The sequence below is a fragment of the Tupaia chinensis genome, unplaced genomic scaffold (assembly GCF_000334495.1).
Source record: "Tupaia chinensis unplaced genomic scaffold, TupChi_1.0 Scaffold147218_1, whole genome shotgun sequence".
NCBI classification, from domain to species: domain Eukaryota; kingdom Metazoa; phylum Chordata; class Mammalia; order Scandentia; family Tupaiidae; genus Tupaia; species Tupaia belangeri.
Genome location: NW_006207069.1, coordinates 480,667 through 505,150, shown reverse-complemented (window position 1 = coordinate 505,150; position 24,484 = coordinate 480,667). Strand labels below are relative to the sequence as shown.

The 24,484-nt window shown below is 35.9% G+C and overlaps 1 protein-coding gene across 1 annotated transcript in view; it reads left to right on the top strand.

Moving 5' to 3' along the window:
- LOC102499626 (cadherin-18-like) overlaps positions 1-24,484 on the top strand; it is a 526,097-nt gene that overhangs the window by 471,650 nt on the left and 29,963 nt on the right. Inside the window, 2 exon segments of the mRNA XM_006169537.1 lie at positions 7,231-7,352; positions 18,642-18,759. Of these exon segments, the coding sequence (XP_006169599.1) occupies positions 7,231-7,352; positions 18,642-18,759 (240 nt within the window).

The following is a 24,484-nucleotide window of genomic DNA, read 5'->3' as shown; positions in this document are numbered from 1 at the left end:
TGAATCTGAGTGAGAATACCTACATTAAGTTCCATTTATGTTCATTACAAGCAGTTGGATCTTGGACAAGATACTGATTTAAAATATCATAGATTTTCTCATTTGCAGCAAAAGATTGAGGATTAAAAGAAGTGCCTTAGCCCAGTAACTGGCATAAATTAACAACAAATGTAAGCTTTTATTATTATCATAAAATGCATCCTTTAATATCACCAAACTCTTCCTCTCTCTCTCTCTCTCTCTTTTTTTCCTTTTAATTTCTGGACGGTGCATACAGTCACCAGAAAACTGGAAAGAGAGAGAAATGGGGCCTCCCAGTAGAGCATAATCATTTCACAATCTTTCCTCTCCTTATAAGGACTTGGAGGATTTATGAGTACCTGGCACAAGCAGTGACCTTAAGAGAGTCAAGATTTATTTTAAGTAATTCACTGAAATTTGCAATTTGCATAATGACAATGCAATTGATAAGACTACATATTGTAAACTGACAAAAATAATTAGATAAATATGTGGATTGAGCTTTGGTTAATATATTTCTAAGTGTTTTGTATTTTTGAAAGTGTTTCTACACAGCTTTTATGTTTCTTTAACTACTGAGAAATAAGTAAGTAATCTAAATTGTGCAATTATTCATTTTCCATCATATCAATTGTATAAAATTCTTTACTTTAAGCCATATTATTTGGCTACACTGAAGGCACATGCGAAGATTAATCTATTATATATTATATATACCTTATTTATCCATTAAAGCAAGCAATTTTGAACATACCCTTACTAATTAATATTAAATACAATATAAAAAAGAAATAGAGGTGAGATAAGAGGCATATTAGTAGCAACAGTGTATACAGGCAAGTGAAAACATTATTTGTAAAATAATTCTTGAGTAATGAAATACTCATATTAGAAAGGAGTTTATATTTTTTATTTATTTATTTATTTTACTGATTTTTTGCTAAGGGCATGAGTGCTCAATGGAAACACAGAGAAAGAGGAAATGAGAATTCATCCCCCAACGAGGGTGGCCACACCACAATCCCTTCTTCATTCTCCTCTTGGGATTTTGGTCACACATGCAACTGTGTCCTGTGTGAATTTCAAGCTGTTGGATTTGGGACTTGAACCATAGTTTACCATGTGGTAGTCCAGTACCTTAAACACTGTACAACTTGCGGGCCCCAAGTTTCTATTATATTTATTACTTTACCCATTTTTTCTACCTAAAAATTAAACATTTTTATATGCAAGATTTAAAACATACCAATAAAAATAGCAAAATGGTCTTCATTCCAAAACAAATATCTTTAGTATAAAGTTTGTTTTGTTTGAGCATTTGTTTCCAAAACTTATGTTTATGTAACTAATTAAAGAAATGGAAGAAACATGTTAATAAATGAGACACTAGCCTAGCATTTTTAAATGTTCTAGCCTCAGCACACAGTAACTATTTAAAAGACCTGAGTATTATTTTAGTGTATTGGTGTATTTGCCTACAATGAAATGCTTTGGTTTTTTATTTGTTTGCTTGTTTTTGAGAGTTTTTTGCTATAGGGCATGTGTGCTCACCAGAAAGACAGAGAGAGACAAACAGAAAGCGAGAAATCACCCCCTAGAAGGGATGGCCATGCCGCATTCCCTTCTCCTTTATTCTCCTCTCGGGATCTTTGGCACGCATGCACACACACCCAGCATGAGTTTAAGCCACTGGGTCTGGGACTCAAACTGCCGTTGACTACATGGGAGTTCAGTGACATAGCCATTACATTAACTGCCGGTCCCAATGAAATGTTTTTATAGAACTTAAACAATCAGGGGCTGGCAGATGACATGGTGATTAAGGGTGCTGGACTCCCACAGGGCTGCCTACAATTCAAGTCTGGAACCTGGCAGCTTGCTTTCTCACTTTCTCTTTCTCTCTCTCTCTCATGCTCACTCTATCCCTCTCTTGTCAAATTAAAATAAATAAATAGGGACCAGCAGTTGGTGTAATGGCTATAACACTGGACTCCCATGTAGTCGACGGTGGTTTGAGTCCTGGACCCAGTGGCTTAAACTCATGCGTGGCGTGTGTGTGTGTGTGTGTGTGTGTGCCTAAGATCCCAAGATGAGAATGGAGGAGAAGGGATTGTGATGTGGCCCCTGGGGGGTGATTTCTTGCTTTCTGTCTCTCTCTCTCTCTGTCTTTCTGGCAAGCACATGTGCCCTATAGCAAAAACCTCTCCAAAAATAAATAAATAAAAGTTAAATAAATTCATAAGAAAAAAAAGAAAGAATCATAGACCAAAATGTTTTTTATTGTTTTCATTATGAATAGATTTTCATAAAGAAAAAGAGTGAGGGGGCCAACAGGTGGCATGCTGGTTAAGACTCTGGACTAACATATGCTGACCATGGTCTGAGTCCTGGACCTGGTGACTTGATTTCTCACTTTCTTTCCCTCTCATTCTCTCTGTATTACTGTCTGATAATCACACATACCCTATGGCAAATGAAAATGATAATAATAATAATAAATAAAATTTAATTTAGTAATCTTAAAAAGTGAAATCCCAATTTTATAAAAATAATCTATATTATACTTATAATAAAATTTATAGGAATCAATATATGTACCTAACAAGTGTTTAATAGTAAATTCAGAATACAAACAATTAGATCAGAAATCAATGAAGTTGTCTGGTAAACATGTACTAATAAAAATGATTTAAAATTTAAGGAAGATATATATATATATTTTTTTTTTTTGAGAGGTTTCTCGCTATAGGGCAAGTGTTGCCAGACAGACAGAGAGAGACAGAGAGACAGAAAGCGAGAAATCACCCCCTGGGGGTATGGTCACGCCACAATCCCTTCTCCTCCATTCTCCTCTCGGGATCTTGGGCACGCATGCACACGTGCCTGGTGTGAGTTTTTTAAGTCACTGGGTCCTGGACGTGAACCGTTTTCAACTACGTGGGAGTCCAGTGACATAGCCATTATGCTAACTGCTGGTCCCAGGAAGACATATATTTAAATAATATTGAATTTAGAATAAAAGTAATTTCAACATTTAAGTCATGATTTTTAAGAAAACAAATTGGAAAAACATACAATTGAGCCTTGAGCAATGCAGAGGCTAAGGGCACCAACCCCCTTTCATGTGACTGCGAATACCCAGGAAGCCATACCAATAACATATGCAGTCAATTGACACTTATTTTGTATATTATAAATATTATATACTATATTCTTCAATAAAGGAAGCTAGAGAAAACAAAATGTTGTTTAGAAAAAATAAGTAAAATGCGTTTATGAAATGCATGGTATTTTTCAATATATTTATTGAAAAAAGTCCTTGTGTATATGGACACGTGAAGTTCACACTCATATGTTCGGAGCCAACAGATGGAGTAGCAGTTATATCACCGGACATCCACATGGCTGACCACAGTTTGAATCCCGGTTCTGGTGGCTTGAAGCTCATGCTGGGTACATGTGCATGTGTGCCCGAGATCTCAGAAGGAGGAGGATATAGGAGAAGGGATTACAGAATGGCCACATCCCCGGGGGGAGCGGGGGAGATTTTTCACTTTCCCTCTCACTGTCTCTGTCTCTTTCTCTCTGGCAAGTACATGCACACTAAGGCAAAAACCTCTTATAAAAAACAAAACAAACAAAACAACAACAACAAAAACCTCCTACATTCCATTATATTAGTATTAGATTATGAGAATTAATACTAATCATCATCACTAATGTTGAAGGTGAAAAATCTGCAAGAGTGAACTATTTAGCTCTTCACTGTTCTCTAGAACCTATCACAGTGACATACGTATGATAGATTTTTCAGAAGTACTCTCTGATTAAAATTATTTGTCCTCAAGTTACAGAAGATCTAAGTATTTTCGGGACCAGCAGATGGCATAATGGCTATGTTGCTGGACTCCCACGTGGTCTACCGAGGTGCGCATCCCGGACCCAGTGGCTTAAAAAACTCACGCCGGGCGCGTGTATGTGCATGCCCAAGATCCCAAGAGGAGAATGGAGGAGAAGGGATTATGGCGTGGCCATCCCCCCAGGGGGATGATTTCTCGCTTTCTGTCTCTCTGTCTCTGTCGGTCTTTCTGGCGAGCACATGTGCCCTATAGCAAAAACTCTCCAAAAAGTAAAATAAAATAGGATCTAAGTACTTTAACATCAAATTTATGTATGTCCTAGAATACTACTTTCACTGCATCACTGTCTGCATAGGCGGTCCTCTGTTGAGAGGCATTCCTATGATACTAATATTACATAAAGTATGGATAATTTCTACATAGTATAGTGTACTAGAAATTACATAAATAGTGTTGTCAGTATGACATATTTTGAGTTTGATTTTTAATATTCAGAAAACATTCATAAGTACATTCTGCTCTCTGCTCTCTTCATGGTCAGTATTGTAAAATTGACACAGTTAATTGTTTCTCAAAAACACAACTTGGCAAGTCAAATACCATTTATTCTAGGCACAGATGAAGTAATTAAGGCAAAGAAATAACACATTACTTTCCAAAGTTCTCACTCCTGAAAAGTGCTATAAATGAGATTCTTATATAAAATTGTCTCATTTTCATAGATTTTATTTGCACTGCCACCAGAATAATAGAACTGCTTGCTAGAAGTAAGAAACCTAAAGAAAAATAAGGGTAATGATAACAGAAACATTGCCTTAAAAACTCAGAGAAACTATCCAAATTTAGCTTTAGCAAAATGTTTATAAAAACATGAAGGTGTTTATATTTCACATAGAAAGTATTGACATTTGAAGGAAAAAGCACCAACTCAAGGACCATGAGAAATAGTAGTAGAGACTCAAAAGAATTTGCCCATTCATAAATAGAGAATTAGCTAATATGGTGCTTGAGCAAAACAGATAGGAATACATGGTGGAAGTAAAGCTAGATGGTATGCATCTACTTTTAGTAAACAGACAGCAGTTACTCAATTTGCATCAGTAATTACATTAAGTTCCTTGCAGCATGCTGTTTCTGTAACTCTTTATCAGTGTCTCCATGGTTACTCCTGGCAGGGCATGTCCTATATATGTTGAGTTGTGTCTTTTGGAAGATGAGATTAAATTCAGTATACCCCCGGACACAGAATGGTACTTGCTAGGTCCAAAGACAAAAAATGGTATTTGACTTACTTCAAACACTGTGCTTATTCGTTAAGTTATGGGATAATTTTGGTATATTTGGAATTTAAAACAGCAGGAAACCATTTATTTCCATCTAGAATGATTTAATTTCCCATGCCCAAGTGTGGCATGGGTTCAAGGAACTTCCAGTTCCATAGGACAGATGCAGGACAGTGAGTAGGGAGGGGATAATGTTCAAATGCTTAGTTCATCTTCCTATATATGGAAAAAGCTATAGCCACTCAACCTGGTGGTGCAGTTGGTATCAAAGTGAATGGTAGTGCTGGAAATCACATGGCCAACACTTGTTCCAATCCCCAAGTCATCTTGAAATCATGCTAGGTATGTGTGTGAGGCCAAAATCCTCGTGAGCTGGAGGACTGAGAAGAAAGTGTGGGATGAAGAAACCATGTTAAGGATACTTCTCTCTTTTTTTTATTATGCACACACTCACACACTCTGTTACAAATAACTCTTTAAAAAGTCATAGCATTACCTGGTTTTCATGATGAAAAGTCAATGTGAATACATGTTTAAATCAATATTGAAGCAATTTTTATTTAAAGGATATATTTATTTTATCTATGTAATATAAGATTATTTGGGCTGGCAGGTGGCATGGCAGCTAAGGGCACTGGACTCCCATTTAGCCGATCATGGTTTGAATCCCAGATCTGGTGGCTTGCTTACTTGTTTTCCCTCTCTCTCTCTCTTTCTCTTGTTCTCGCTCTCATTCCGTCTCTCTCTGATCAAACTAAAATAAATAAATAAATAAAGTTAAATAAAATAATTCTAAAAACCAAAAATGTCCCACAGGGAAAAAAATTAAAAAAAGGATTATTTAGTACAAGGCCAGCTCATGGTGTGGTGATTAAGGCAGTTGTATCCAATATGGTCAACCATGCAGCTGAAAAATACTCTGAGCACATATGTGAACTCAAAATCCTGAGGACAGAGAAATGGAGGAGAAGGGATTGCAGAATGGCCGTGCCCCATGGGAAGTACTTTCTCACTTTTCTTCTCTCTCTGTTTCTCTCCTAGGAATTCATTTGCCCTCTGGCACAATTAAAAGATAAATACATAAGAATTTGCTTTCTTTTGTAGTTGTCAAACTACTCAGATTTTCTTTTCTTTCAGAGCTGCCTATCATACTTTTTAATCTATTTACTTTCTTAATCTTGTCAATATGTTGCTATAAATATTTTTTACCTCCTTCTTGCTAATACAGTTAGTTTGTTCTCTTATCCTTTAATATGTTTCTCTAAATTTTATGTATTTTATAATAGTCCTTACTTAATATATTAGAATTTTGTTATAATTTAAATTTTAATTTTTTTCAAAGGATGACAGAAACATGGGCAATAAAAGAGAGAGAATTTCGCTTTCCCATTATGAGTTCTGAGTCTCTGACTTCGATAAGGAAAATAAAGCAAATGTTTGCCTTTTTTCTTACATTATCAGAATTAATATGATTGAAAAGTGGGAAGACAGAATTTAATACATATGTTAAAGTACTGAAAATCTACCAGATTTATATGCGAATTCTGGTTTAAATTATTTTTCTTCCCAAAATATAACTTAACATCACCACTCCATACATTTTCATATAAGAAAAAAATGATTCTTTGTGTAAAGTTCTTTATATATCATCTGAGTTTATTTAGATTTGAGACCTTGAACTTTTAAAAAATTATGTGATTTTTTTTTTACCAACTGCTGTGCTTTTCTTAGATTAATGATAAAACCAATTGTTCAGTCCTTAGACTCTGACAGCATACAAAGAATTCTGACAACTTTCTCCCACTCCAGTTCCTGAATAACATGTAATTTCCTCAATATGACAAAATATCATTTTAGCATTCATGTCATGCCTTGGTGCTCGTTTTTCATTTTTCCATAAGTTAATGAGTTCTAGCAAAGAGTGCCTTCATGAAGTTGTCTTTTGCCAAAAGTCCTGCTACAGCATATGGAGCTTGTGACAAGCTACAGTATTAAGGAGATTTGCTCTAAACCAAGCCTCTAAAGTGTGCATGGGAATACTAAATGCATACCTGTGTGTTTTGCAGACAATCCTGGTTTGCTGAGCCATGTCACAGTGGGTATTAGAGTTCTGGATGTCAATGACAATCCACCCGAACTTGCCAGGGAATATGATATTGTTGTCTGTGAAAATTCTAAGCCTGGCCAGGTAAGTTAATTGTTTCCTTCCTATCATTTGAATGGAAGAAAAACAAGCAGATTTATTTCTATTATTCTTAGGTATAATCCTTGAAATCCCCCAGTGTAATTTTTATACTCAGCGAAATAATTTTATGAAGCTTTATTTTAAGTACCAAATAATATGTTTTTTTTTAGAATTAAAGAAAATAAAGTTTCTCTGGATCCAAATGTAATTCAGAAAAATGAACTTGTTCATGCCTGATGCATTCATCATGCCAATAAAACTGTATTGAATGCTTTACACACAGTCGCACATTAAGTGAAGAGGAAACAGTGAACTTTCCTGTCCTAGGGATGCTTAGAGCCTAGATTGGGAAGGAGAAACTAACTTGATCTATTCTGGAGGATCTCAGGGAGTGACATATGAATGATAAATGAGCAACATTGGTACTAGACATGATAAAACTCAACAACGTGAAGAATGAGAATGTGTCAATGGCATGGGGAGATCAAAGGAAGAGAGCTTGAACGCTGGGTTGAGGATTAATGGAGCACAGCCTGCAAGTGAAGGAACATGGCTGTGGCAGGGAGATCAAGTGGTGTTTGCAAAGTAATCATTGCTTATATGATTTTAATGCTGTCAGAAAAAAGTATGTCTATTTCTATAAATCTATTCATGTTATATATACATATATATGTATATATACACACATATACATATGTGTATATAAATATATATATGTATATATGTCTGTATATGTATACATATATATGTATAAACACATAGTGCATGTGTGTGTGTGTATGTAATGTACATACTGATTATCAGTCGTAAGTTTGTGTTTTTATAACTTTATGAGGAGTTTAGAGGAATATAACCACTATAAGCTGAGAAGCATTTGGACTTAGGGTGATTCAACCTAACATGTTTTGACTTTATGATGGCTTTATCAGGGTATTAAAATGCATTTTTCCTTATGATATTTTTTTACTTACAATGGGTTACTGGAATATTACCTTATTGTAAGTAGAGCAGCATCTGAATATAAATGTCTGGCTCTATTTTACCTAAAATTTGTATCCTGTTCCTCACTGTTAAAAACATTAATGACAATACATTTGAAGAGATTAATTCAAGAGAAGAATGATCCATGAACTGAACAGTGCTCAGAGCCAGTACAGGTGTGGAAAGCAATGTGAGCAGTGACTTTGGAGAGTGTTCATAGTGCAGTCTGCTTTTAATTATTTTTTAAGTGCTCTTTAAATCCTTTTCTTAAGATTAGGAGACAATAAGTAGTCAGAATGAACAAAATTAGGACTGGGAAGTGAATGTAAGTAAATGCCCCATGATTTCCTGTTGAAATTTTCCCAAAATTATCCTTGTTTGATGAGAAGAATGAAAAGGAACATTCTCCTGGTGGAGAAAGTTTTAGAAAAGTTTTCTTAAGTGTTTGTATGACAATCTTCAGTTATCTTTCCCAACAGTCACATAATTATATTATTTCTTTCTCTTTCCTTTTTTTTTCTCTCTCTCTCTGTGTATGTGTGTGTGTGTGTGTGTGTGTGTTGCTAGATGACATGTGTGCTTGCCAGAGAAAAAGAGAGACATAAAGAAAGGGAGAGAATAAAACACACCCTATGGGAATGGTTATGCTACAGTCTCTCCTCCATTTCTCTAGTTTTTGAGTTTGGAAGCATGCACACCACGCACTTAGTGTATTTTTCAAACCCCCCCCCCCGGGGGAATTTAAACCATATGGCCAGCCATGTGGGATGCAGCTGTCCTATCCACCAGGCCATAAAGCTGTCCCCCGATGTTATCATTTTTGTTCTTTCAGAAAGCCAACAAGGAATATGCCTTGAGCACCCCCGAAATTCTTGCCATAGCTCTTGGTCTTGACCAGTTCACTTTTCCTCTGCCTGGACCACTTTCATCTCTTGATAGTCATTGGTTTGATTGTGCTTTGTCTTTAGAATTATACTGGTAAAGCCATGCATCATCTGCTTTTACAGTTCTTTGAAGAAATGCTTCACGATCTTGACCCTACTAGATTAAATATTTTACTGAAAACTTTGCTTTAGCATGCAGCTGATCTGTGAGCAACAGTTTCAGCACTCATTGAGTAGAAAGTTTGTTCAATTATAATTTTTCAGTCCTTATTGTGTAACGTCAGCCCGTTGCAATGTTTATAGTGTTGTGGTTTGGGAGATGGTTTTTGCCCCGAAGTTCCATGTTTTGAATTTTGATTTTGGGAGATGGTGATGCCCAATGGGCCATGATTGGATTGCTGTGATTGCAGCAAGAAGACAACACTTGTGAACAGACCTATGGTGAGACACAGAGAGTTCTAGCTCTTATAAGAGATCAGTTCTGTCAAGAGCAGGTTGCTGTAAGAGAGAACTGCCTACAGCTCCTCTCTGCACATGCATACCATCCTCTGTGCTTCCAGTGGCCATAGTATTTTCTGGCCCTGATGCTAGTCCTATACCTTTCAAACTTCTAGTCACCAGACTTGTGAGTCAATAAACCTCAATATCTTTATAAATCACCTGATGTCAGGTTTTTCTGTTACTAATGCAATGGAGAACTAAGATATGGTTAGGTATCGTGTCTGCTGTTAAGCACCAATCCTCATTAAGTAGAGAATGGACAAGCTTAATTTTTCCTCACACACTGGTGAATGGTCTGCTACTGCTAACATCATTTTCAATATCATCTCATGCCTTCCTAAGAGTAGCTATATATTTGTAAACTACCTATTTCTTTGGGGCATTTTACTCATAAATTTTTATAAAGCATCAAAGATTGTATAATTCTTCTATCCAAACTTCACACTATAAATTTGATGTTTGTTTTCATTCAATTCTAGCAGAATTCATGTTTCCCTGTTAGTGGCTTTTTTTCAAACATATTTCTTAGTGCCTCAAAATATATTCTTTTTAGTCATCTTATAATAAGTTAGTAAAAGTATATTTTGGTGCAATACCTTTTTAAAATACATCCATTTTTTTCTACAGCACATGCTTTCCATGAACTTTTTGAAGCCCCATTGCATATTTCTTCCTACCACAAACAATTAAAAAGAAAAACTTAAAACTCTCCATCACTTCACTGACACATTAAAAAATAAAACACTGTGGAATAAATGTTACACTTTTAGGACTCAATTACCTCCTTTATTTAGAGTAAGACATAAAACTTAGGTCTTTTCCCTGAATGAGTCTTTCTTTTGTTGACTGTAGGGTTACTCAGATCTAACAACTGGCCAATTGAAAATAACCATTCAAAAGCAAACATGTGCATCAGATGTTCTTAAGTATTATTCTGATTAACTAATTAAAAAATTAAATAAATTACCTCTTTAAATTTCAAGATAGTAGCAAAACTTTAAGGATAAAGTATGTTGTGATACTGTGGAATAATACACAGTTGCAAGTCCTTGCTCTTGGTACATTTTATCTTGCTTCTCTGGATGGGAACATCTGCTCCCAAGTTTAAAATACTGGGGTCAGCTTTGTGGTCTGTATAACTTAACCATCCTCCCTCATAGAACATACTTTTTCCTCAATGTCACATTACTTGCCTGGATCCTCTGTTTTATTATAATTTACCACAAAATCTCTATTGTATTTCTTGTCTTTTTCTTTCTGTTTATTTTTTTTAGAGAGATTTTTCCTGTAGGGCATATGCACTCACTGGAGGGACAGAGAGAGACAGACAGTGAGAAATCACACCCCACCCCCAAGAGGGATGACCATACTGCCATCCCTTCTTCTCCAATCTTTTCTCAGGATTTGGAGCATGCATGCACACATGCCCAGCATGAATTTTAAGCTGCCAGTTATGGGATTCGAACTGTGGAAAACTACGTGGGAGTCCAGCAACATAAGCATTATACCATCGCTGGTCCCAAGCCCTATTGTATTTCTAAGAGATATTTCCATGACAGTGACATTGAAATGATGACTGTCAGAGTCTCAGAGTCCTTCCAAGGGTAAGAGCCCATGAATAAATGAATAGATATGTATCAAATTCCTTTAAATATGAGTAACCTTGTTTTCTGCATGAAATACCATTATACTCTTTGGAGAAGCATGTCTCTATGAGCACTCCTTACCTTCCTCCCTCCTTCCCTTCCTTTCTCTCTCTCTCTCTCTCTCTCTCTCTCTTTCTTCCTTCCTTCCTTCCTTCCTTCCTTCCTTCCTTCCTTCTTTCCTTCCCTTTCCTTCCCCTTACTTCTTTTCTTCCTTACTTCTTTTTTTCTTCTCTTCTCTTCTCTTCCCTTCCCTTCCCTTCCCTTCCCTTCCCTTCCCTTCCCTTCCCTTCTCTTTTCATTTTTTTCTTTTCTCTTCTCTTCTTTCTCTCTTTTTTTCTTTCTGTCTTTCTTTTTCTTTATTTCTTTCCCTTTTTCTCTCTTTCTTTCTTCAAGTTTGCACACAGCATGTACACTTGCCAGATAGGAACAAAGAGACAGGGATAGAAAGTGAGAAGGAAGGTGAAAATCATCCCATGGGGGCTGGGAGTATGGCTAAGCCACATTCAGCTCTCATCCATTCTCTTAAGGGGTTTTGGGATGCATGCACACACATCCAGATTAGTTTCCAAGCCTCCAGGTCTGGGACTCAAACCACATACTCAACCATGAGGGATCCAGCTACTTTAAACACTATACCACCAGCTGGCTCCATTTCTGTTTTTAAAACACCATTTCTTTCATGGCAGAGAAGTTGATAGAGTACATGAGACAAAGTATGAGAGTGAGTATGCATGCGTACACACTAAAGGAAAAAGAGAAAGTGAGACAGAGACACCAATTCATGACAAAATCTTGCCAGGACTGAATTTCCTTCCCCAGCCTTCCAGCCAGCAGGTATCATGGGCAGGTACACGGGCAGGTGCACCTGCCAGGCAGGATTCAGTTCTGCTCAGGATCTGAAAACTGTTTGATCACATGGCTCCAGCGCTGCAGGGCAGCACCTCACCACCCATGCACAACCTCTGTATTTCATTTTTCTTCTCTTTTCTTCACATAGCTATTACTGATTTTCAGAAAGTCATTTCTCAACATAGTACCTCTAATTTCAAATTTATTGTGATCAGGCTTGTAAGTGGATTAAATTGTGTGGTTACTTCTTTTTATTCTTTAAAAACTATATATTTAGCCATTGTTGTCTTTAAACTCCTATGATTTTAGATGTGATTATAAGATAATTGGACTGTTATGTCATTGCTTGTCTGTTTGTTTTCAACCCTTTTACCAAATGAACTTAAACTTTCACTGCGGGGAGAAAACCTTGTTTTGAAACGTTGCTTGTGGCACCCGTACTTAAACAAATCCTTATCAATGCAGGTAGTCTATCTGAGTGACTGCCCCATGTCACGAGAAAGTGATGAGAATCTTTCGATCGTTTTAGTTTGCTGCCTGACTTTTTAACCTTATGTGACTTTTTAACATTCTGGAAAACTCTTATGTGTTCTGATGCAGAGTTGGAATAGGAAACTATATAAATAGTAATTTGTGAAACAACTTTTATGCAGCATATTTGTCTTGCCCAGTTGCAGGATAATTCTGATTTTTATGACAATTGCTTTTAGAAGTACAGGTATTTCTCTTATGAATGCTGTACCTCTAAATATATCACGATATTGCTGTGGCAAAAAGATTATCCTTTTATGAAAGTTTTGACCACATATAACAGCAGAAATAGGTCAATTCAGGTATCAGTGTAAACTGCAACAATTATCGTTCTCTGAGTTAATGTATTTTCCTGTTCTAAAAAAAAATCTTTAAATAAATTGTCTGAAAAAGTATTAAAAAGTAAGTCATGCATGCATGAAATTTAAAGTAAGTTCCCAAAGTAGAGCAAATCCAAAAAAATTTAGATGTGACTAAACGAGATACATTGAGAAATAAAAAAGTGTCTATGTCTTATTCGTTTTGAATTTCCTCTGTTCTTTTAAAAATATTTTTAGAATTATGTATTTAATTTTATTTCTTCTTCTTCTTCTTGTTATTATTATTTTCCAATTTGCTACAGGGTATGCTCACTCACCAGAGCAAGACATAGACAGAAAGAGGAAAGTGAGAATGCAGTTGCCATGTGGGAGTCCAATACCACAACAACCATGCCACCTGCTGGCCCCTACTTTTCATTTTTAATTTGCCATAGGACACATGCACTTGGTAGAGACACAGAGGGAGAGAAAATGTGAGAAAGCACTGCTCTCAGGGAGTAATGGCTGGACCACAATTCCTGCCCCTCCTTCTCTGAGGCACATGTTCCCAGAGTGATTTTCAAGCTACCAGGATATGAATTGCACAGTTGACCATGGGGGTTCCAACTGCACCAGCCACCACACTATAGGTGGGCCCTCTTTTTTTATTTTCCTGTAACAGTAAGTTTAGAAAACATGGCATATAATTAATTTTATTATGTAACACTGGTCTTTGCCCCCCATCACATATGATTAGTAAATATATAACACTGTATGAAATAACTAGGTCAATAGAGAACTTATAAAATATCAAAAATCAACCTCTTTTAACTAACAAAGTTGATATCATTACCAAATAAATTTATGCAGACCCAATTTAAGATTACATTATAAAATAAACCACTTATTAAGTTAAACCAGATATCATGTCTTTCTTAGAATTTCCTATTTAAATAAAATACCTAAAATTTGCTCATTTACCAATAGAATACTATTGCGTTTTTATAAATTGGGATGCTTAATTTATTTCCTAATAAAGTACTCTATCTTTAATATGCTTTGGAAAATAAATTTTAAAAAGTAGATACATTTGTGGATATTATAAAAAATTCCTAATCATTATTTATAAATATCAACTATAAATTTGACTTTTATCCTCCTTTGTTACTAAATGGTAGACTAAATTTAAGTCTTCATTTCTGTCATATTTAGATCACAGTTATATGAAAGAAGACAGTTTCATTCAGGTAGAAAAAATGAGGGACTAGCTCATGGAATGGTGATTATGGTTACTGGATTCCATGGCCAACTGGTCTGGCACTATTTGAGTCCCAGATCCAGTGGCTTGAATAAACACACCAGACACAAACAAACAAACAAAACCCCAGGCCCATGAGCATGCATGCCCAAGATCCCCAAAAGAAATAGGATGGGGAAGGGGTTGTAGCCTGACCAACCCCTAAGGGGGGTGCTTTCTCACTTTCTCTCTCTCTCATCTCTCTCTCTCTGGCAAGTGCACTCACCCTCTGGCAAACTTAAGGAAGAAAGAAAAAGCAGCAGAAATGAGAATTTCAAATGACGTTCTGAAGGATCTTGTGTTGTCAAGCAACTGCACTAGTCGAACTCAGGTCACTCAGTGTAGGTAGTCAGAACTCTGAGAAAAGGGGAGAAGATATTGATGAGGCAGAGCTGGCAATGACGTAGACAGCTGCCCGAAGTTTAACTCTTCTAGAACTCATAAACGTGCTGAGGTACGATTTGCAATAAAAGTCTGAAGTTACAATGAGTAGAAGCCCTGTTTTCTAATGAAAGGAAAATGATGAGTTTTAAAACAACTCAAATCAAGAGTATAATCCAGAATTTTGGACCAACATATACCAACTTCTACCTTTTAGAAACAGTTTTTAGAAATGTTATGGATATAAACTAAGGAATAGATTCATGGCCAATAATTCCCTAAGAGTTCATGAACTCTCATAGAGAGATGAGTCAGATACTCTTTAACAACAAGTGATAATCAACGCATAATTTGCTATATAATGGGTTATCAGAAAAAGTCATTACTTTTTTTTTTCTATACAAAAATGTGTCACAACTTTTCTGATAATCTAATAGATAAGACTGGGAATGTTCTCTGTAAGGAAAATAAATTTACTGAATGTGAATTTCCGATTGAGTTCAGATTTGAAATCACCTATTACTTTCAGATTTAAGTTCAGAATAATGATGTTTTACTAAAGATTACAAAAGACATTAAATAGAAAACAATATCATATGGATGATAGTAAATTTTAACAAATAGAATAATTCGTTCATGTTTATAAAAATATTAAGGCGACATTATAATAATTTATAAACTAACTTTGAAATGAACGAGAAAGAAAATAATAATTACACCCAGATTATCATAGGAAACATAAAATTGTTCAGTTGATTAGAATGAATTAAATTTCCATCAATTCCTTTCAAAATTATATTCTGAGATTAAAAGTAAACTTGCAAATTGTGTCAGGAAGATAAAATGAGATGGAGAAAAATAGGAACACAAATGAAAATTGTAATAAATGAGAAGTAGGAATGAGAGAGCATTTATTTTACTAAAGAATAAAAGGACTAATTGTGTGTGTGTGGGGGGGATAATATTGGGGGCTAGGGAAGCACGTGATGACTGCTTTAAATGATTATATTTATTTAACCCTGAAAACAAACTTGAAAATTTGGTATTAACTTCAATTAAGTAACTAATATTTAGAGAATATAGGTGTGTTCTTAAGTTTTTTTTCTTTTTTTGGAGAGGTTTTTCGCTATAGGGCGCGTGTGCTCTCCAGACAGACAGAGAGAGACATAGAGACAGAAAGCGAGAAATCATCCCCCAGGGGGGATGGTCACGCCGCAATCCCTTCTCCTCCATTCTCCTCTCGGGATCTTGGGCACTCATGCACACGTGCCCAGTGTGAGTTTTAAGCCACCGGGTCCCTCCGGGACGTGAACTGCTGTTGACTATGTGGGAGTCCAGCGACATAGCCATTATGCTAACTGCTGGATCCCTGTTCTTAAGTTTTGTCAGCATTTGAACTTTATTTCAAAGCTTTATGGGCACTTAAGAAAACTTACTGATTGCTTCTGATTCCTCATCAAGGAATTATCCTGACCAGAATCAAAAGTCCAAAACAGAGAAAAACAGAAGATACATGCAGACTTGTTTTACATGAAATAAAAGGAGAAAACAATAAATAAATATGAAGTGTTCAGCTAATAAATAAATAATATGAGGGGAAACAAAGTAGAGAAGAGGGATAGACACTTCTCTAGAGAGCAGGGGTAAAGGATACACAAAATGACTTGCTCAGAAAGCACATTAAAAAAATGGAGCGATCAGCAGATGGCATTATGGTTTGTTGCTGGACTCCCACATAGTCAACCGTGGTTCGAATTCTGGACCCAATGACTTAAAATTCATTCCAGGTGCATGTACATGTGTGCCCAAAATCCCAAGAAGATACTGGAGGAGAAGAGATTGCAGTGTGAGCATCACCCTGGGGGGGGGGGGGTTTTTTTTGCTCTCTCTGTTGGGGGGGGGGGGGATTTCTTGCTTTCTGTCTCTGTCTCTCTGGTGAGTGAACATCCCCTTTAGCAAAAATCTCTCTTTAAAAAAAATAAAAAAGTTGGGAAATTGAGTGTCGACCCATGGTCTGGTGGGTAAAATGTCTGAATTCCACATGACAAATCGATCAGTTCAGTTTCTGGATCTGAGGATTAGTGGCAGGTGTGTGTTGGATGATGCTCAATATCCTGAAAGGAGGAAGAAATGAAGAAATGAAGAAGGAACAGTGGCAAGACCATACTCATGTGGGCTTCTCACTTTCTCTCTCTTCTCCCTCTCTCTGTTTCTTCCTGGAGAACTCATGCATCCTCTGGAAAAATTTAAATAATAATAATAATAAAATAAGACTTGCATTTATTTTGAAAGAGATAGGAACCCCCAATGGAGACCTCACACAGTGTTCCCTCCCAAGTCTCGGCTAGCTGGGATCACAGCATCTGCAGGAAGGTTCCAGGGAGCAAGCCCAGGACCTTTGCCATGTGGGTCCAGTTGCGTGACTGTTGTGACACTGCCTGGAGACAGAGTGCACTTTGAACAGAGACTGAAAGGCTATGACGGAACTGGGATCATATGGAGGAAGTCGATCCCTTGGATATACTGAAGCACTAGTTTTACTGTCGCTTTTTGGAAACACGTGGTTTCCTGGTTGTCTTCCATCTACTACATTTTCCTCAGTACTTTTATCACCCTGACCAACGAATAGGATCAGCATATGGAGAAGAATTTATATTTTAACTGTGAGGCCCCTTAGTAAATTATTTTCCTTGTAGAATATTAAAAATTGCATAAAATGTTCTTAGAAATATACCCATTTTTTAAATGGACACATTACATTTCAAAAACAGGAAATGCTATTTGTCTGACTATATTCTTTCTGTTTTTGCTTGTTCTAAGGAAAGGCTGAAAATATGACATCTAAATATTAGGACACTTTTTTTTTCATATTTTGCTATAGAGTGCATTTACTCACCAGTGAGAGACAAAGAGAGAAAGAGAGAGAGAGAACTCTCCCACAAAAAAAGGGGGATAGCCACACCACAATCCTTTTGTCTCCATTCTCCTCTTAGGATTTTGAACACACATGCACACACACCCAATGCGTTTCCCAAGCCACTGGGTTCAATACTCAAATCACACCGTCAGCCATGTGGGATCCATCCACCCCAACCACTATGCCACCTGCTGACCCTAGGATTCTAATTTTTAAAAGAGGAAATTATCGTCTTGCTTATCTTTTTTGGATATAATTTTTAGAGTATTATGACCACAACTATTATAATTTGTGTCTGCTTTTGAGCCACTTAGAATATTTTATTAATAAATTCTAATTTAGTCAGCTTCTTAATGTGCATTAAGTCCAATTGTTTTCTCTTGATACTGGAGATGAGAAGTCATTAAGAAAGAACTATGTGGTCTGGGTATTGCCCCTGTCATTAGTTTTAGGAATTTAGAGCACATCACAGTCCCTTTTGAACTCAAATTCCTCATGTATAAAATGCAAGGGGTGGATGACAATCTCAAAGTTCTCTTGAAATAGTAAAAAAAAAAAAAAAAGACTTAATTGCTTTTGCATTTACTGAGACCAACGTACACTGAAGGCTGTTCTACATCAAATATGTGTGTGTACGTGTGTGTGTGTGTGTGTATAAACACCTTTCATGGCAGATATAAAGTATTATTTGTGTGTGTGTGTATATAAAAATCTTACAATTAATTGACCACAAGTTATTGTGGGTGATAAAGAAAAAAAAATTATAAATGCTTGTACCATGCTAAAAAATGAAGTGTGAATGCTTATAAATTGTGCCATGTTTTTTAAAAATCTAGTGCAAGAGAGAACCAGTTAATAAGTACTTTTATGAATCTGAAAATACTTGAATTGACTAAAGAGATCTCTTAAAAATTCTTGTTTTAACAAGTAAAAATAATATAGTAGAATTAAAATTTGAAAAATAAGCCAGATTAAATTTACTATTCAGTATTTGTTTTTTTTTTAGGTTATTCACACCATCAGTGCCACTGATAAAGATGATTTTGCCAACGGGCCAAGGTTTAACTTCTTTCTTGATGAACATCTGCCTATAAACCCAAACTTCACTCTTAAGGACAATGAAGGTGAACATGAGTACACATATATGTTTGGTCTGTACAGTTTTTACTTTGACTCGATATGGAATAGGTCTGATCCCTTCTGCTTTATTCTCATACACTCATAAACAGCTTGCAAATCAGCATTCAAAGTCAGTTTGATGTTAATATGTTATGAACTGTGAATAGATTGTATTTAAAATTGAGCCATATGTACAAATAACTTTCATTGAATTTATTCAGAAGCATTCCTTTAAATAAGAAATGTGCATGTAATAATATGCTCTTGGGTACATTTTAAGAGAAATCTTAGCTGACAAGTGAGTTTATGAGAGCTGTGCAACTGCTAGGAGGTAGAAAATATTTAAATTAGAAAAATGAAAAATATGTCCTAGGGACAGTTATGAATGGAAATGGAATGTTTGAGATCATCTTGTATTAGTAAGGCTATCAAGTCGTGCTTTACAAATACTATTTCCTCTTGTTATTACAAACACTTTCCAAAATACGGGTAGAAAAGTGTACATAATTGTGGAGTATTGTGGAAGTGTTTGAATTGTTTTTGTTTAACCTTTGGTGTCATGTGGGGAAAAAGAACCCCATTATTTTATAACTATGGAAGATTCATTGTTAGTTAGATGCCCTATTTGGTAGATTCCTCCAGGTTGTGTATAACAGTATATACATTCTTTGTACTTTAGAAAAGCATTAAGCTTTTCAGTGTGTGTAATTTTCTGATTAGCATCAACTTTCTCCTTTCCTAAAACTACCTTTGATCAAGTTTATCTGAATGTACTTTTATGAGGGTTTTCAAACTTGCCTCGGAATCACAGGAAGGAAACAATAGCACATACATCTTGAAGTAAACATTTAGTTCCCTCTCTGTACACATCTAGAAAAAGTATTTTCAAATTCCAGTCACTAGATGACAACCTGCTAAAAGCATTTTTCCTCATTATCCCTAAGTGACTTTAAATGATCATTACAGTGATACCAAAGTGTGCATATAGCTATACTAAAATTCATATGATCATTCAAAACTTATCTTTCCCATTTCGACTAGCCAGATGGTCCACTCTACTCATGGGATCTTATCTTGTACATGTTTGTGTATGACAAGTTCTGTTTAATTGAATATTCTACATTGACTTACATTTCAACATCTCATCTTACAATCCAAATTTATTTAGTATAGTTAAACGTATAATAGATGTAAAAATACCAGTTTATATTTTTGCATATTTCAAATAATTATAGAGTCAGGCTGATCATTTAATTTACTATCTTAGTGGATTCAAGCCCTACCAAGATACCCATACTCATATTTCTACTAGATTTTTTTCCATTCTAATACGTATTTTATTTTACATTTTGAAATAATTATAATTTAATAACTAATATGAAAATTTGACTAGATTTAAGCATGCATTGTATTTAAGCAATGCAAACATAGGACTAACTCCAAAACTACTTTAGGAAAACAGAAGAATTTTATTTTTTGAAACCCATGTTAATAACTAAAAGTATTTTATCCAAGATTATTATTTCTGGAATTTGTGTATTTTACTAATGATTATATTAGAAAAAAATCTTAGTTCAGTGATAGGACAACATTTATAGTGCTCACACTTAAGGTATTCCTTCAAAGTTTATATACATTTCTTTAAAGTTCCTGGTTTATATGTCAATTTTCAACAACTATTTTCTTCTTTAGTTTTGTCTAAAGGATATGTGCCCTCACCAGAGAGAAACAGAAGGCGAGTGAGAAATCATACCCCCCGGGCTGATGTCCCTATCACAATGTCTTTTCCTACAGTCTTCTCTCAGGATTTAAGACATGCACGTACAAGCACCTGATATGATTTTCAAGCCCTCTGGTCCAGGGCTCAAATTATAGTCAGTCATGTGAGATCCAATGCCTTAACCTTCATGCCATCTGCTGGCCCAATTTTTAACAATTTTTTAAAGCATACAAATGAATACTTAAATCAGCTACAGTGAGAGTGGAAAGAGAGGATGGTTGCATAGCAGAAAATATATATTGAAAAAAATTTTATCAGAGTATGTGCCAGTGAAACAAGTGGGAGACAGAATGAGGGAGAGAAGGGAAGGAAGGAATATACTCACACTTACTTTGGGATGCAAAAATAGTTCTCTGGATGACAACCAAGATAAAAACACAATGGGTTAAGAGTCAGAAAATACAAGCCCCTTGATCTTGGGTGAATGGACATTGTACCATATGAGTTAATAGACATTTACATGCGCCCTAGATGTGCCCAGCTGATAGACAATGTTCCAAGTATCTCTTGAATTTTTTTTTTTTTTTGTCTTGCAAGCAGAGGTATTAACTTCCGTTTTGTTCCCATCTCTTCTAGAATTTTGGTATAATAATTAAACTTGGCTCCTTTAGGAACAAAGGACACATCTAATTGCTACATATCATAACAGGGATCATGACACTTCCTGTGAGAGAATTCGTACATGTTCACTTGCAACTATAAAAGAGCCAAACTCCCTGAACTTAAGGCTCCTTAGTGGCATCACTCATGTATGCCTAGCTTGCACCCAGGCTCCTTCACATCATGCCCATTCACCATTGAATGCAAGGGAACCAATATAGATGAATGCTCATGCTGGTGGCTATGATGTGAGTGAACAAGTCCTTTGTCTCTAACTCAAGAGATTTGTATCTTCTGTCAGCATCCAAAATACTGAGGCAGGCTCACTTTTCTGCATATAAATATGGTAAAGTCTCAGACCAGACCCTTCATATTTCTTAACACTGTGTTGAATGCACCCCTACTATGCACTGTTATAAAAATATCTGTTTATTTATTATAAATTACTAGTGCACTATTTTATGCTCCTACCAGTGACTGATAACTTTGTAGTATTTACATCTAAAATCACATAAAACAGCAAATTTTCTCACACCAAGTAAAAGTATCTCCCCCCGTCTCTATTCTGGGATTCACATATTTATACCCAGATCTGCTTGCTAAATAACTAAATTTAAAAAATATGTTCCATATTTTTCCCATATTGCTCCCTTTCTCTTAGATCTTTACTGTCATATGGTCTATCCTTCAAAAATCTGGAATCCGCTAATTTGTCTAAACATTGGTGAACAAATGTCACCTTGAATGTTCCAGTCAGTTTATAAAAAAACTTTCTGTATTTTTGGCCTAGGTTTTATTATTAACTGTAACATATGCTGGGAATATCTTGGTAGAAAACACCAGCATGTAGTTAATGATTTGCTTAGGGAAAAAGAGTTCTAGCAGAGCAGAAATATCCACTCAAAGAGAACGTGATCCAAATCCTGCTTTGGTTAATAGTCATTTCATCCTTTTATAGACATGTAAATTGCTGGTGAAATTAAATATTTTTTGTTTTATTTTCTCAAACATATAAATTTAAATAATTTTATGATCATTGTCAGTCTACTCTTACATATGGATAAAATTTTTATTATACATATATATGTTGGTGTCATCGGGTTCCTTTGACAATGGAGACACAGTATGGAGATACAAAGCATTTTCAAAAAGTTCATAGAAAACTAATGTTATGAAAAAAAAACTTTGCATAAATTACAGAATATTTTTGTGCCAAAATAAACTCATATTTTATGGAATAGCCAGTGGTGTGGTAGTTAAGGTGGCTTGATCCCATGTGGCTGACTTCATGGTTTGAGTCCCAGACACAGCAGCTTGAGAAACAGAGCACATATGCATGTATGCTCAAAATCCTGAGAGGAGAATGGAGGAGAGGGGATTGTGGTGTTGCCATCACCCTTGGAGGGTGATTTTTCAATTTCTCTCTCTCTCTCTTGCTGGTGAACACATGTGTCCTATATCAATATATATATATATACACAGATATAAAATAACAAAGTAAGTTCATATTTTAATTTTATATTTTCTTTAATTTTTTGCAATCCTCTTGTACAACTTTATTTCTTGATGCATCTAGAATATTTTTAGTGTATTTATTTATTTTTCCGTAAGAAAGAGAAAGAAAAAAAAGAGAGACAGGCACTTCTAACAGTTATCATGCCAGAATCCTACCAGAAGTCTCTACCAGTCAGGATCGTAGGTATGCACAAGTGCACTCAGTAAGCACAAGGACACCCATGACACGAATTCAGTACCTACCCATTTGGCTTCAGCATCGAGGAGTGTCGCATTACTGCTGTACTCCCGTGAATGACTTGTGACTAGACTTTTTTGATTAAATGTCACCCATAGCCTGTAAAACTGGATGTTTTATTCTGTTTTATGCTGCTATAAAAGAACACTTCAGACTGCGTAATTTTTAAAGAACAGAAATGTATTTCTCAGCATTCTGGAAGCTAAAACGTCCAAGAACTTTTGGAATCTGTTAAGCACCTAGTCTCACTTTGTAGGATGGTGCCTAGAATGTTGTATCCTCTGAGGAAATACTGCTCTTCATATGGCAGGAGGGCAGAAGAGAAAACTCACTCTAGAAAGTCCTATTTATTAAAGCATTGATCTGTCCATGAGAGTAGAGACCTCATCACCTGCATATCTCTCATGAAGCCCCACTTCCCATCACTGTCACATTGGGCATTGTTTCCAACACATGAATTTTGCAAGGGATAAAAACATTCAAGCCATAGCTCTGAAAGAAACTCAAATGATAATATATATTTCTCTAGAGAGTGAGAAAGTACTCATCCATTTTCTCTGATAAACTATTAGATGGGGGTGGTGGTGGTAAGTGCCATTAATCCAAATAGCTCTGAAAGAAACTCAAATGATAATATATATTTCTCTAGAGAGTGAGAAAGTACTCATCCATTTTCTCTGATCAACTATTAGATGGGGGGTGGTGGTGGTAAGTGCCATTACTTTCCCATCACTGTCACATTGGGCATTGTTTCCAACACATGAATTTTGCAAGGGATAAAAACATTCAAGCCATAGCTCTGAAAGAAACTCAAATGATAATATATATTTCTCTAGAGAGTGAGAAAGTACTCATCCATTTTCTCTGATAAACTATTAGATGGGGGTGGTGGTGGTAAGTGCCATTAATCCAATCAGATTCTGAGCTGAGTCAAGACTGATTTACAGTTTTGTTTTGACTCAGTTTATTGTTTAGGGCCCCATCATTGTCTATTCAACACCAAGATAAAGATAGGGCAATAAAGCTCTTCTTTGTCTTCCAGGGCTTTTTTGCTTAGAGGGTTTTTTTTTTTTTTTTTTTCTTTCTGCTCAACTTTCAATGTAAACTTTCAATTTAACAAATATCTTCAGAGAAAATCAATCAAGTGTTTTGAGGCCTGTCAACTACCAATTTGATTGTTGACCCAGGACACCTCCAAATGCACCCCAAGCTTCTCTGTCCCCAGCTCAGAGTCCCAGCCTCTTGTTAATTCCTAGTTTGAGCAACATAGTTCACCTCTTCAGCCTCCTGCCCCCACCCCACCCCACTCTCCTTCCCTGGAATCTTAACCTCTTCGTTTATCTCACTTCAGCAGTTCTCCCATTACACAGTGGTTTTCTTGCAATTCACCCCCCTCCCTAAGGTATCAATGGGAATATTAGTCAGAAGCTATTTTACTTGGACCTACGTTTTATGAAGCTAAAGCCGTTTGGGCACAGTCTTACTACATAGCTGTGATATAAATTAGCTTGGAAGAATGGACCTGTCCAATGACCCTATCTTATGTCCGTTTCTCTCTTTTTTCTTCAATAAAGTAATAAAAGGTGAGAAAAAGAAA